Here is a 15,201-nt window from a genome sequence, read left to right as displayed (position 1 = left end):
TAGTGCTGCTCCTATGAGCGGTAGTACCACTTGTATGCGGGATGAGCACATAACCGTTGGATTCAAGAGGCCCTATAAAAGGGGGTCTTATTCCCCATTGAACCTCATCCCTTTAGCTCGTGTTCTTCCCCCATTGTTGACCTTCTTCGAGCTTGCTATCTCTCAATCCCTCCAATGATTCTTGCTAGTTCTTGAGAGAAAAGAGAGAGGAGATCTAGATCTACGTTTCCACCATCACTTTCTCCTCTATGTGAGGGGAACCCCTTGAATCTAGATCTTGGAGTTCTTCGCGTTCTCTTCTTTGTTCTTCCTCTCATTTTCCACCCTAGCATTAGTTGCTTTGGTGGAATTCGGGAGAGAAGGACTTGGGCACTCCGTGTGCCCTTAACATTGCATTTGGTGCATCAGTTTGAGTTCTCCATAGTGATACGTGGAAGTGAAGTTGAGAAGCTTATTACTCTTGGGTGTTTGGGCACCCTAGAGCTTGTTGCTCTTGGGTGCCTTGGTGCGCTAGACAGTTGGTGGTGTTCGAAGCTCAATCATTGTGGTGTAAAGCTCTGAGCAAGCATCGGGGTCTCCAATTAGGTTGTGGAGATCTCCCCGAGCAATTTGACAGGTTCTGGTGACCACCCCCAAGGTTTGCCAAGGTGTACGGGTTCGGTGACCGCCGCCAAGGTTGCCATTTGTACGAGTTCGGTGAATGCCCTCAAGGGTCCCTTAGTGGAATCACGACATCTTGCATTGTGCGAGAGAGTGAGGAGATCACGGTGGCCCTAGTGGCTTCTTGGGGAGCATTGTGCCTCCACATCGCTCCAAACAGAGATTAGCATCCACAAGGATGTGAACTTGGGGATACATCGTCATCTCCGCGTGCCTCGGTTATCTCTTACCCGAGCCATTTACTCATGCGCTTTAATTTGTCTTAACCATATTGTTTCTTGTTATATATCTTATTATCACCTAGTTGTTTATCTTGTTTAGTCCTGTGGCACCAACTGTGACTAAAGGTCTCCAGCCTCCGGCGCGCGCCGCCGGCCACGTGGGAGGGATTTAGTCCTGGGTCGTGGCCAACCGGGAGGGGTGGGGGCCTTTAGTCCTGATTTAATTGTCCCAGTTGGTGACCCTGGACTAAAGGCCCTTCCCAACCGGGACTAAAGGCCGTTCCTCTACTAGTGTATCTTCAATTTCAGTTTACACTTCGGCTACAACCTTAATTGTTCTAGCCTCAAAACTAGAAAAAATGACATAATGTCACCCTTCCTCTTCACATTCAGTTCTACGATTACAAAAAAAATGCACAACAAAAAATGCATCAATACACAATAGTTGAGCAATGACTACACAACGACATCTAACCAGTGACTACACAATCACAATGGGAAATTGACCACACATTTAGTTTCAAGAAGTAAATGGCATCAATTCGTACACCAAATTGACTTTACATTATGGTCCAGGAAGGAAATGGCATCGAGTCACACATATGAGATCTGACTACACAAGTAAAACAATGCCAAGCTGACTGCAAGTAAATGACATCAATTGATCAATTCACTCTTCTTTGCCAGAAGAAATGCAGAAAAACTCACACACTAGCATGACTGGACGAGGTGTCGGGCGTCACACTACAAGAAATATGTTAACTTGTGACCTTGACTATTGGTCACTGAAAGGTCATGGTTTTTCATTTGCGACTTTTTTGTGACCAAAAAGAGAAGGTCAATAGCTGGCAGTCGTAAACTGACTATAGCGACCTTCCTTCTGGAATGGTCGAAGATGTTTATGACCAAAATATGTCCACTGTGGGGTTTTGGTCACTAGCAACCTCCCCAAGCCACGTAGGCATCCAGTGTGGCAAGCTGATGTGGCACAAGATTCAGCCCGGTCCAATTCAGTTTTCTACATGGGCCTAGCCCAACAATTCAGCCTTTTTCATACTTTTTTTTGTTAATTTTCGCTAGCTACATGGGCCCGGCCCAGCAATTTGGCCTTTTTATTTTCTGGGACATGGCCTTTTTGCGAACCATTTCATTAAGCTTATTTTCTGGTTTTTCTGAAATACACACTGTTCCGATACACTATAGTTTGGGCCACAGCCTTTTTAGGGCCCAAATATTATTTTGTCAAGTAGAACATTTGGTCTTTTCATTCACAGATTTCAATTTACACATTTGAACAGCAAAAAATCAATAAATCTCTCAATTAACTGATTAAATCCAGAAATCATCCAGTCAAATACTAACAAGAGCACATACACGTTTGCACGTCCAACAAGTGCACATACAATCAAAAACAGATACACAAGCACCAAAACTTGGTGGCAACATCAACTAAAACTATGGAGCGCATCTCCAAGCTTCTTCTGATCTTCTGTCACAGCAGCAGCAACCTCGACAACATTAGATCCTGATCCAGATAAGTTATTAGTGAAATACACTGGAAGTAAATAATATTCTTTCAAGAGGCTAAAATTTATACATACATGAACAAATGCCCCAATTCAGTAAACACTAAGCATGGCATAACAAAGCTTCCAACAACTTGAATGCAACAGATTAACCTGATGTTGTTCTACAATAATAATCTATACATACCTGCATGGTACATTGGTACAAAGTTTAGGTAATGAAATGAACATCACTATAACACTAACCTAAAGAAAATTCCTATTCTACTACCACGACCATCAATTCAACTAACAATACTAGTAAGTGCACAGAGACTAACATCACAAGGCAGGAGACAATTATGACAATTTTAGCAAGTTGGAGAAATCATTTAGTCAGTTTTGGTATACATAGGTTATGAGCCAAAGTAGACCAAGCAAAAAAAGCAGTAACTGGTGATGCATGAGCATGAATATGGTACAGAATAGAGCATATTAACGTTAAGATTTGGGCCTTCCAACTTTACTGGTCATGCATATACAGAATTGAGCATGAATCATTGGTCTTAGTTGTATATGAGAATAGTTGGGCTGTGTATTCTAAGCTCCAAGTAGGTTACAAAAGAAATTGAAGATGAACCGTATATAACAGACTAAAATATCAAATAGAAACCCAAAAATTAAATACGAGTATAACAGGAAGGATTACAACAGGTTCAATTCAATTAATTTCTAAAGCATTGAATCAGTAGCATAAGCATGCAACAACAACATAAGAATTTAATCAACAGCGGCATGAGTATAAGCATTAAATTAGCAGCAGCAACACAAGCAGCACAACCACGAGCACAAGTGCACACCTATTCAAGCTAGTAGCAGTCTAGCAGGCTAGCAGCAGAAGCATTCAAACAACTAGAGAAGCACAGTACAACAGCAAAAGCATTGAAAGAGCAGCAAAGCAGGTTTGAACTGTCACATGTCATATCTTATAAACTTAGGCAAGTGTTCTCAGGTTATCCTTAACATCATGCACTAACTTGGGTAATTAGCATCAAACAATACATATCAGTACAAGGCTAGGCAAGATAATAAAGACTTGAGAAAAGATAGCATAGTTATAAAAAATGATATGTGCCCTTAAAGAAAGGGCAGTGTCAAGTGCGGCCACATACATAGGCATTAGCCGCACCCACGACCCCTGGACACTCTCACAACCGAAGAGGAGGTGCCTTGCGTATGGTCTCCTTCGAGTCTGCGAGAGAAAGAACGAGGTGAAGGTCAGTACGCGCATCAAGGATGCTGCTGTTCTGGGTCAAGCTAAGTCAAGGGCATAAGAGAATTTAGTCAAAAAATAAAATAACATGTGAACATCTTGCACAAACTATCATCATTTATAAAAAATACAAAACAAATATGCATAAAGATGTACAATGGTTGAGTGCTCATACTTATATTATATCAGACAATAGCATTTAGCAACAGTATATTTCCAATGCAATTTGTTAGACAACATTATGTGGGGGTTGCATGAGTGTTATGTGGGGGCTGCATGATCTGTCGTTTTAAAATGCTTCCTAAAAATACAAGACTGGAAGAATGCAAAAGGTGCATCATCTATGATATGTTTAGCATTTCTATTTGAACTGGAATAGGATTGCACACGTGTATTCAATTCAACAAGTAGTCTGAACCGTTGCATAAAAGGAACTGCTGGTGCTGGCAAACCACACCTCATTCCAATAATGTTCACAAGTGTATAATAAGTTTGATGCCGAGCGGACTGCGCACCTCCTGGATGAATGCCTTGGCCTCTGTCTTTGCTGCTGCTGCTGCTGCACAAGAAGAAGAAGATGAGACATGTGCTAGGAAGGAAGGAATGGATCCAGAAACAACAAAGGAACAGCAGGTAGCTGACCTTTGTGCCCTTGACGTTGGAGCTCCATGGACCTGAGACCAATCAATAGCCGCTGCACAAGGAGAGAGAGAGAGAGGAAACCAGAGGTTAATCACGGGTACCTTGGCAAATGGGCATTGTAAAGAAAGGCATGCATATATAGCTAAAACCAAGCATGATCTAATCTGGAAGGGCAACTCCTCCCAGTTTCTCGCTCGAGTACTTCTTGTAGACGGCCTTCAGCTTGCTGTCAGGCGCGGTGGAGTGCGAGGCCACCAGGATCTTGGTCGCGTCCCTGAAACCAATCATCATGCAAAATCAATCACTGCCCCTGAATGAAATCATCACAGATTCAAGCTACGAGGGACTCAGTAGCATGCGTGCTTATAACAATTTAGTACTCCTCTTATTCTTGTTGGATCTGTTTTCATTCAGCTTTTTCTAGTAGTATAGGCTGCCACTGGTCTGGAACAAGAACAATAGTAGAGTAGTTTTTTTCTAGTAGTATAGGCTGCCACTGGTCTTTACTGCCACATGACTGCAAGAACAATTAATAAGCAAATTAAAGTAAAAAAGCTTCCCTCCATGATGGCACGCTTGAGATGGGCAAAACCTCTTTAATACTATGTAGTTTAATTAATCTGCAGTGCAAAGTTGAGTTGGACTATCTTATATTGTACTCGTAATTAGTTGAGGATGTAAACTGTCCAGTTAAACAAAGAGTGATGTTGCCCTCCTGCCTGTCTTGCACCTTGTAAACTGTCCAGTTAAACAGAGAGCATTTCTTCAGTACAAGTAGAAGCATTAATCAGGCAACAAGTAGAAGAATCTAGCTAGACATGTATTTGTTTGTGATCCTGATATCTTTTTTAATTTTGTACAGGTAGGACATTCAGCTCTGTATGGTGTTTTCTGTATGCTGAATCTGGAGCAAACTCTGGACTTTGTATCATACGACATTTGCGCTGATCTATATATACAGCGTTGAAGAAAAATAGATGGCTTTTCAGATGCTGAAAATATACGTGTTGCAGTTTATCGACGATGCCGAGCAGAAGCGGTGTGATAGGTTTTCAGAGTTCTCAGTTGACCAGACCCAAACAAGCATAAACACCAGCAATTAACCATGATTCAGGGTACGCAGTATGCTGGGGTGGTATGCTGGGATTCAGAGTATTAAAAAATCTACGGCTTGGACTGCACCAGACCATACTACAGCAGCGCCAGCTCCGCGAAGAAGAAGACGGTGTTCACGGATGAGTTCACGGATCAAATCTTGCCCATTTGTCCTACGGCAGTGCATAGCGTAAGGGAGTTGGTTGAGCGCAGACCGTATGACGGAGTCGGAGAACATCTCGGTCTGGCGGCGGCGGAGGGAGTTGAGGTCGCCGCCGCTGCTGTCCGTCCCCGCCGCCGCTCCCGCCGCTCTTCTTGTGCCGCACGGCCTCCTGCGAGACCGCCTTGAGTGCCATGGCGACGTCGCCGGCGCCGCCCTCGCCCTCGGGCACGACGTGGAAGACGACGCCCTTGGCGCCGCGGCCGAGCACGGAGACGGCCCTGAGGTCCGCCAGGCTGAGCTGCCGCGGCTCCGGCGGCGGCGGCGCGAGCGCCTGCGCCGTCATGGCCACCGCGAGCGCGCACGAGGACGGCGTCGCCTTGGATTGGGCGTTGTGCCCTGCGCTTGCACCTACGCGAGTGAGAGGGAGGAAGGGTGGGGTGGGGGATTGGTTGCGGTTTGATTGGTTGCGGATCGAGGAGAGAGAGGCCGCCGGAGGGAAGAGAGGGAGGGAGGGGCGTGGGGATCTTGCCGGAGGGGAGGGAGGGAGGAGCAGAGCACGGCGATCTGGATCGAGGAGAGCGAGGGGAGCTCGGCAGATCTGGAAGAGGAGAGGAGGAGAAGAGAGCGAGGGAAAAAAGGAGGGGGGTGGATGCAAAATGACCACAGCGCAGAGCTAGGGTTTCGGGGATGGTGTGGAAGGGCTGAGGACCGCCGTTGGATCGACGAACATCCGACGGTGTTCAAAGCATGATCCGTGTGAGAGTCCACAGACCAATCAGAATACAGTACGACGTTATGACCATTTAAATTGGTCAAAAAATTAATTTTCTATTTTTCGAGTGTCTAAATTGAGTTTTTTTGTAAATGACCTACCATATTTTTGTTGCAAAATGTGACCAAATCATTTTTATAATATATTAGGCCATATTTAATGTAAAATTGACAAAATGGTTGGTTGTCAAAAGATTTGATCCACCTCTGGTGAAAAAGACAAACTTCCGCCGTTTTAGTAGGAAGCGGGTCAAATTTGAACTACAGTTGCCTTGTAGTTTGCTCTTTATTTTTTTCAAAAATCATTTCTAGGTACATAAGTATCTATTTAATCAGAGAAACACCAAAATAATCCAAGATTCAACAATTAGCTAGAAACGGTCATTCCCGCCGTTTTGACCGCATTTAGAAACGGGCATAAAAAATTCAAAAAAAATCAAAAAAATTGCAAAACCTTCGCATTGTGTTATTATATGTGGCCAAGTTACCACGAAAAATAATAAACTTGTAACACGATAATTCTTTTTAAAAAAATGTTCTCAGAAACGAGCTATCATGTGTGGAGATCAATGGCATTCAAGCCAAATGATCAATCTTATGGCCACATTCATGACATAGTTTATTAAGATGATCTCATATCTCACAAAGGTGCATATTGGAATGGCAAACAATGTTGATTTGGGGAGTTTTCACTTTCATTGCACAAAAGAGCCATTTTCCATTTTTCGAGTGCCCCAAATGATGTTTTTTTGTGAAGAACCTACCAAATTTTTATTGCAAAATTGCACCAAATCATTTTTCTAAAATACTAGGCCATATTTAATGCACAATTGACCAAATGGTTGGGTGTAAAAAGTTTTCATCCACCTGTGGTCAAAAAGACAAATTTCTGCCGATTCAGCTCGAAGCGGGTCAAATTTGAACTGCAGCTACCCCATAGTTTGCTCTTTATTTTTTCCAAAAATCATTTCTAGGTACATAAGTATCTATTTAATCATAGAAACACCAAAAAAATTTCAAGATTCAACCACTAGATAGGAACGGGCATTCCCGTCGTTTTGACCACATTTTGAAACGGGCATAAAAAATTAAAAAAAACAAAAAAATGGAAAACATTCGCATTGTGTCATTATATATGCCCAAGTTTTCAGGAAAAATAATAAACTTGTAATACGGAAATTATTTTAAAAAAGTGTTCTCAGAAATGAGCTATCATGCGTGAAGATTCATGGCTTTCAAGCCAAATGATCAATCTTATGGCCACATTCATGGCATAGTTTGTTCAAATGATCTCATATTGTGCACTAGGGTGCATCTTGGAATTCCAAACAATATTGCCTAAGGAAGTTTTTATTTTCTTTGCACGGAAAATTCATTTTTCATTTTCCGAGTGCCCAAAAGGAGGTTTTTTTGCGAAGGACCTACCAAATAATTGTTGCAAAATTGAACCAAATCAATTTTATAAAATACTAGGCTATATTTAATGCACAATTGACCAAATGGTTGGGTGAAAAAATACTTGATCCACCTCTGGTGAAAATGACAAATTGTCGTCAATTCAGCTGGAAACGGGTCAAATTTGAACTGTAGTTGCCTCATAGTTTGCTCTTTATTTTTTCTAAAAATCATTCCTAGGTACATAAGTATCTATTTAATCATAGAAACACCAAAAAATGCAAGATTCAACCACTAGCTAGGAACGGTCAAGCCCGCCGTTTTGATCGCATTTTGAAACGGGCATAAATTTTTTTAAAAAAATCCAAAAATTGGAAAAACCTTCGCATTGTGTCATTATATGTCACCAAGTTTCCAGGAAAAAATAATAAACTTTTAATACGGAAATTATTTTTAAAAAGTGTTCTCAGAAATGAGCTATCATGCGTGAAGATTCATGGCTTTCAAGCCAAATGATCAATCTTATGGCCACATTCATGGCATAGTTTGTTCAAATGATCTCATATTGCGCACGAGGGTGCATCTTGGAATTCCAAACAATGTTGCCTAAGGAAGTTTTCATTTTCTTTGCACGGAAAATTCATTTTTCATTTTCCGAGTGCCCAAAAGGAGGTTTTTTTGTGAAGGAACTACCAAATAATTGTTGCAAAATTGGACCTAATAAATTTTATAAAATACTAGGCCATATATAATGCATAATTGACAAAATGGTTGGGTGTCAAAATTTTTGATCCACCTCTGGTGAAAAAGACAAATTCCCGTCGATTTAGTTGGAAGCGAGTCAAATTTGAACTGCAGCTACCTCATAGTTTGCTCTTTATTTTTTCCAAAAATCATTCTAGGTAAATAAGTATCTATTTAATCAGAAATACATGGTTTGATGGCGAGACATCGAGGTTTGGACGGTGGCCGAAGGCCCCAACTCTAGAGCGCGTAAGCTCACATGCCCGCCGCGTGGTCACCGCGTGACCGTGGTGTTGCCATGTGTTCTAGGCGGCCTAGGCATGTCTGGTGGGTTGGGCACTCCCTAGGTAGGTGCTAGGAAGAAAATCACAACATAAGATTCTCACGAGGAGACTGATCGATGCTCAAACATGAATAAGCAGCCAAGTGTTTGATTTGCGGTACGGGAAATGCACATGGCTAATGGGCGTGAGTTTTGGCTGAGGATGATCAGTTACTAAGAAGAACGTCTTCACAAATTTTCACCTTAAAAGGAGGAGCCTAGGTGGTACTTGCTTTACAAAGTACCACACCGGACATAAATACGAATGTTGAAGCTGGGCTCAAATTAATGAATGGATTGAGCTGGTATTTGGTGGAGGATGGTTATTTGGGCATAGGAAAGCACTGTAGAAAATGGATACCATTCGGACATGCCAAAGTGGTACTTCCTTCACAAAGTGCTGCTCCGAACAGAATAGGAAAATGAATATTTTTGAATTATTTTTGAACTAGGCAAGGAATGTTTTTGAGATATTTGATGAAGATAACATTTATGAGAATTTTTTGGGAATTTTTGAAATAACAGAAATATAGGTTGCTTCACAACCTAGGGCAAAAACTGCCACATGGACATGACACATAGGCAAAACTGATGAGATGGCGCCTAGTCATCACAACCCACCACAATCTACAAGGCTATGGCCATCTATATTGGTCATTAACAACTAGAAATAAGGCAGCGGACTAGCATTGTTTGCTTTGCGACCATTTCGTGTAAGGAAATTACGACCTTTCTGACCAAAATGGTCGCAGTGGTTTAGGGTTTGGAGCCCCCCGAACATCTTTTGACCAATTGGTCTGAAATGGTCATAGATCTATGACCAATTATTCCAGGGTCACCGACAGAAGGTCACTAGTTGACATATTTCTTGCAGTGTCAGTAGTGCCACAATGGGGATGAGAGGGAGGCGGTAGCAACAACTAATTTTTTCTGACAAATGGTGCATTTGTTATCTTAAGGTGTAGCATCAATAGGACACAAACCATGATCAGTAACATCCGGCTTCTCCATAACTAAGATGCACACAACACGGGATGGCAATGGGGATTACCCAGGCAGGTATTGGACTCCCATCCCCAACCCCGCGAAAGCCTTTCCGCGGTCGTTCCCATCCCCATAAATGCCTGCGATGATAGAAATATTTTCATCCCCATCCCCATCGGGTTTTTATCCCCATGGGGAAACCCATGCACGCAATCAACAACAACTTTTGATAGCTTTTCAGTAGAAAAAATAGCATTTTAGCACAGTAAATAATATGTTGTGGCTAGGTTAGGCTTTTCTTATGGATTTTAGGCCAAATGGGTGGGATGGTAGGAAATTTGGGTGATTATGGGTGGGAATTACATGGGGCATACTAATTTTAGAGCCGACGTCTAAGGCCTTCATCACTAAGACAAGTAAGGGGCATGGGTAATGCTATCCCATCCCCATCCCCGTCTTGCATGCTGGGTAAGATGTTTGACCCACCAGCTTTCATGTGGGCATTGAAGCTGGCACATCCCCATCCCCTAATAGAGTAATTACCCATGGGGACGCGTGTAACAGTTAACCATTGCCAACTTAACAGAAAACCAATCACCAAAAGGTCACAACAGCTAATAGAGTAGGGACATTACATAGTAGCATCTAAGTTTCAATCTTTGATCTCCTCCAACGCAAAAGATGTGATGGAATTTCTTCCCGCACCTTCTAAGTTCCAATCTTTGGTCTCCAACGTAGACGATGGGAGGGAGGCGGTAGAAGCACCTGGTAAGTTCCAATCATTAATCTCCTCCAACACCACCCGCTAGGTACATCACTGGTTTCTATGTAAGTACTTTAGAAATATATCATTTGTATCTCAGATAACACAAGTTTCTCGTCTAATATTTGGTAACACGAAATCTTATGAAGGGTCATTAGTTTTCTTAAGAAACATACATACGCTAACTTTGCAACCAAAATGTAGATTCATTTTTCTCTCTCTAGATATTATCCCTCGATAACCTTGCGTGATGCAGTATAATATTATATTTGAATAATATTGTTAGAAAAAATCACAAGCATAAATTTGTGCCACCTAGTCTCTCTCTCTCTCTGTGTGTGTGTGTGTGTGTGTGTGTGTGTTTTCGGGTATGTTATTTATACCATTAAATATTCTGGGAAAGAGCTTGAAGTGTCTATTCAAGCAAACATCTTCATGTACGCTTCTAGTGTACGATTGTTATCTCAAGGGTAAGATCAAAAAGATTGTAGAGTATATAAAATGACACGGATATTTCATCGCATCTTTTGCGTTGACGCTTTGTTTCCTCGTGTCAAATGTCCTACAAAAAGAGGTCGTGCATTCCTACATAATTACAAATATATACATTGCTTCAAATGTTGTCGTAGTTTGTTGCTTGAGACTTCAATATGGCATTAGATGTATGTGGTGCCCATGCTAAGGACTAATGAGCATTCACGTTGTCGCCATCAACATTTGTATACCGACGGCCTCATACACTCTTCAGAGTAGGGGATTGGGATTATGGAGCACCATGCACAACCATTTGTGTGTTATTTTGTCTCTAACTCATGAGAGCAACCATCGATGATCAGTTGTCGCATGTCCTCCTAACATCAAGTGCCACAATAACCACATGATCGAGGAACAAGGAGTTGAAAATAAGCATAGATCCGAAGATTCCCAAATAGGTTAACCTTTTGAACTGCCTGCTGAATCAATGAGTAGGCAAGAGATAACCTGGCAAACTGAAACATCTTAGTAGCCAGAGGAAAAGAAAGGATAATGTTGCTCTTAAGAAAACCCGTATAGTGGCCTTCGTCGATTGGGCAAACTCTCCAGTCGTGCCTGGCGAAACAACCCTTCCTCAATTGGCAGTTCCGAGGTCAGAGTTTTCGTTTATTAGAAAGCCACTTCTCTAAGCATGCATGCCGGCATAGGTGTCGCGGTAATCACAGAAGTTTGATTGCTGTGTGGTAAGGGGTCAGTCAACCAATTGTTAATGTTTCAATGGTTCATTCAATCACCAAAGGGTTCCACATTTTCTAGAATAACTATTTATCCAATTATCAAATAAGAGGATCAACCACGTGACCAAGGAATAACATTGCATATGTCCTCTCCTCAACCACGACAAATAAGAAGGGTCCATTGATACGTTTCCAACGCATCTATAATTTTTTATTGTTCCATGCTATTATATTATTTGTTTTGGATGTTTTGTATGCATTAATATGCTATTTTATATATATATTTGGGACTAACCTATTAACCTAGAGCCCAGTGCCAGTTTCTGTTTTTTCCTTATTTTTGAGCATCGCCGAAAAGGAATACCAAACGGAGTCCAAACGGAATAAAACCTTCGCGATGATTTTTCTTACACCAGAAGACACCCCGAAGACTTGGAGCTAAAGTCAGAAGAGTCGCAAGGCGGTGGCAAGGTTGGAGGGCATGCCCAGGGGGTAGGGCGCGCCCCCTTCCTTGCCACCTCCTCAGGACTCCTCTGACCTAACCCTTGGCCCCATATATTCACATATATCCCCAAACCACCAAAAGCATCCACGAAAACAATTTTCCACCGCCGCAACTTTTCTGTACCCGTGAGATCATATCTAGGGGACTTTTCCGGCACCCTGCCGGAGGGGTATTCGATCACGGTGGGCTTCTACATCAACTCTATTGCTCTTCCGATGGAGTGTGAGTAGTTTACCTCAGACCTATGGGTCCATAGCTAGTAGCTAGATGGATTCTTCTCTCTCTTTGATTCTCAATACCATGTTCTCCTCGATGTTCTTGGAGATCTATCTGATGTAATCTTGTTTTGCGGTGTGTTTGTCGAGATCTGATGAATTGTGGATTTATGATCAGCTTATCTATGAGTATTATTTGAATCTTCTATGAATTCTTATATGCATGGTTTGATATCTTTGTAATTCTCTTTGAACTCTCGTTTTAGTTTGGCCAACTAGATTGGTTTTTCTTGCAATGGGAGAAGTGCTTACCTTTGGGTTCAATCTTGCAGTGTCATTTCCCAGTGACAGTAGGGGCAGCAAGGCACGTTTTGTATTGTTGCCATCGAGGGTAAAAAGATGGGGTTTACATCATATTGCTTGAGTTTATTCCTCTACATCATGTCACCTTACTTAATGTGTTACTCTGTTCTTCATGTACTTAATACTCTAGATGCAGGCAGGAGTCAGTCGATGTGTGGAGTAATAGTAGTAGATGCAGTCAGGAGTTGGTCTACTTGACACGGACGTGATGCCTATATTTCATAACCATTGCCTTAGATATCATCATAACTTTTTGCTTTTCTATCAATTGCTCGACAATAATTTGTTCACCCACCTTATTATTTGGTATCTTGAGAGAAGCCACTAGTGAAACATATGACCCTCGGGTCTACCTTCCATCATATAAGTTTCCGATCTACTATTTTGCAATCTTTTACTTTTCGATCTATAAACCAAAAATACAAAAAATATTTACTTTACCTTTTGTTTAGTTTATTCTATCTCTATCAGATCTCACTTTTGCAAGTAACCGTGAAGGGATTGACAACCCCTTTACCGCGTTGGGTGCAAGTTGTTTGATTGTTTGTGCAAGTCTTGGTGATTTGTGCGTTGTCTCCTACTGGATTGATGCCTTGGTTCTCTAACTGAGGGAAATACTTATCTCTACTTTGCTGCATCACCCTTTCCTATTCAAGGGAAAAACCAATGCAAGCTCAAGAAGTAGCATCCATCCGCCACAAAATCTATCAGATGTTGTTGTGCATTTAGCGTTGTTGTACGCCCGATTACGGCTGTCATGGCAGCGGCGGCCATGGTGCCTACCTCATCCACCTCAATGGTGGCCTTATGGTACACCCTAGTGATAGCGAGCGCCCCATCCCTACTACTCACCATACCAGAGAAGTCACTGACATCGAAAGCCTTACTGGCACCAAGCTTTCCCATGTCCAATGACGCCTCAAACTCAAACAAGAACTTGAACTTGGGGACCATGAACCGCCCGACTGGACCCTTCCACGCCGGCGTGTGCTTCTTGAAATATACCAGAGCCGACAAAATATCGTCGTAGAGATCGGCGATACTAAGGGTGTCGTTGTCCGGTGTTAGGATTAGCATGTAGAATGTAGCTTGTTGTTGCGCGTCATTCTTGTAGGGAAGCTTGAGGGCCCTGAAGCCCGGCTAGACCGCGACGTGTTGTGACCTCCTTGTTGTCATGGATGGCACGCATGGTGGTGCCGCATGGGATATGGAACGGCAAAGTGGAGATGTCGAACGACTACTTTATTTCCCTTAGTCAGCTCATGCTCAATAGCAAGTGAAGTTGGTGCCATGTAGGAGACCCTGGCTTGAGTTCTCTCCCTGAAGATGCGCTTGATGAATATGATATGTACAAGAATGACAGCGAGCTTCGCTCCCAAATTCACAAAAGGACAAGAGTAAGTATTCCACATTTTCTCTAGTAGGTATTGATTCATCAACTTAAATTGCTTAAACTTGTAATTTTTTGCTTCAGTGGGGGCACACTCAGTGCACCTAGTAGGTGTAGCCTCCAAGACTCCGATTGATTGATTGTGGTCGGATGAAGTCTCGGAAATAACTACATAATCTTGAACTTCATATGGCCTTGGCTCTCTGAGAATTAATATCATTGCACCAATCAATTTTTTATGAAACCAACTAGTTCAAAATGATTTTAACTTGCACTTAGTGGACTTGGCACTCTGAACATAAAACCCATGGAAACAAGTAGGTTTCCAATGATCTGACTTATTTGAGTAGGTTAATATTGAACTTCATGGACTTGGCTCTCTGAGCACCAAGCCCATGGCTACCCGTCGGTTTTTGGTGAACCGGCTAGTTAGAGATGAATTGAACTTGAATTTCATGGACTTGGCTCTCTTAGCACCAAGCCCATGGAAACCAGTTGGTCTTCAATGAATCGACTAGTTAGAGTTGGTTTATATTGGGTGGAATTTGGGAAAAACCATCCAAAGAGAACTTTTTAAACTTAATATCCAAGGGATGTGCAGAATCTTCAAAGTTATGCGGCCCCCAAGTGTGGCGTAGCCCCTAGGTCTGGCAGAGCGAAAGAGTTGGTTTAGCCCACGAGTGTGGGGCAACTTCAAAGATTCCACAGTCCTAAGAACAGGTAATGATAATTAGTTGGATACGCAAACTGTAGGAACAATAACTTTTATTCATCTGAGACGGAGTCAGGAAAACAAACACAAAGTGTTGTCACAACTAAGCAAGTCTAAACAAGAAAAAACTCATGTGTAAAGTTGTCGTAGTACATCAACATTACATGCTCCAAGTTCTTCAACGCTTTTCTTGAGATAGTACAACCGCATTGCCCTATTGTTCAACACCTTAGATATGATGTGTAGCTCTTCCCAACCGAGGGGGGG

At 42.2% G+C, this 15,201-nt stretch overlaps 1 protein-coding gene across 15 annotated transcripts; it reads right to left on the bottom strand.

Moving 5' to 3' along the window:
* Positions 1 to 2,177: 2,177 nt before the first annotated feature.
* LOC123172676 (uncharacterized) lies at positions 2,178 to 6,158 on the bottom strand. 15 transcript variants are annotated; one of them, XR_006485680.1, is made up of 6 exons: positions 5,612 to 6,158; positions 4,451 to 4,575; positions 4,302 to 4,353; positions 4,117 to 4,218; positions 3,559 to 3,638; positions 2,178 to 2,406 (listed from the first exon to the last, which is right to left on the bottom strand). XR_006485680.1 is itself a non-coding variant. In XM_044589622.1 (3 exons), exons 1-2 carry the CDS (start codon positions 5,900 to 5,902, stop codon positions 4,531 to 4,533), a joined length of 336 nt encoding a protein of 111 aa, XP_044445557.1. In that variant the 5' UTR covers positions 5,903 to 6,158; the 3' UTR covers positions 4,175 to 4,212; positions 4,302 to 4,530. The 15 variants fall into 15 exon arrangements, 1 of the variants encoding a protein (XP_044445557.1); XR_006485678.1 differs by having other exon boundaries at positions 4,117 to 4,215; XR_006485684.1 differs by having other exon boundaries at positions 4,504 to 4,575.
* Between the last annotated feature and the right edge of the window lie 9,043 nt (positions 6,159 to 15,201).

Source organism: Triticum aestivum, unplaced genomic scaffold (genome assembly GCF_018294505.1).
Source record: "Triticum aestivum cultivar Chinese Spring unplaced genomic scaffold, IWGSC CS RefSeq v2.1 scaffold124330, whole genome shotgun sequence".
NCBI classification, from domain to species: Eukaryota; Viridiplantae; Streptophyta; class Magnoliopsida; order Poales; family Poaceae; genus Triticum; species Triticum aestivum.
Note: the sequence above shows the minus strand (reverse complement) of the source record. Positions and strands in the feature narration are given on the sequence as shown.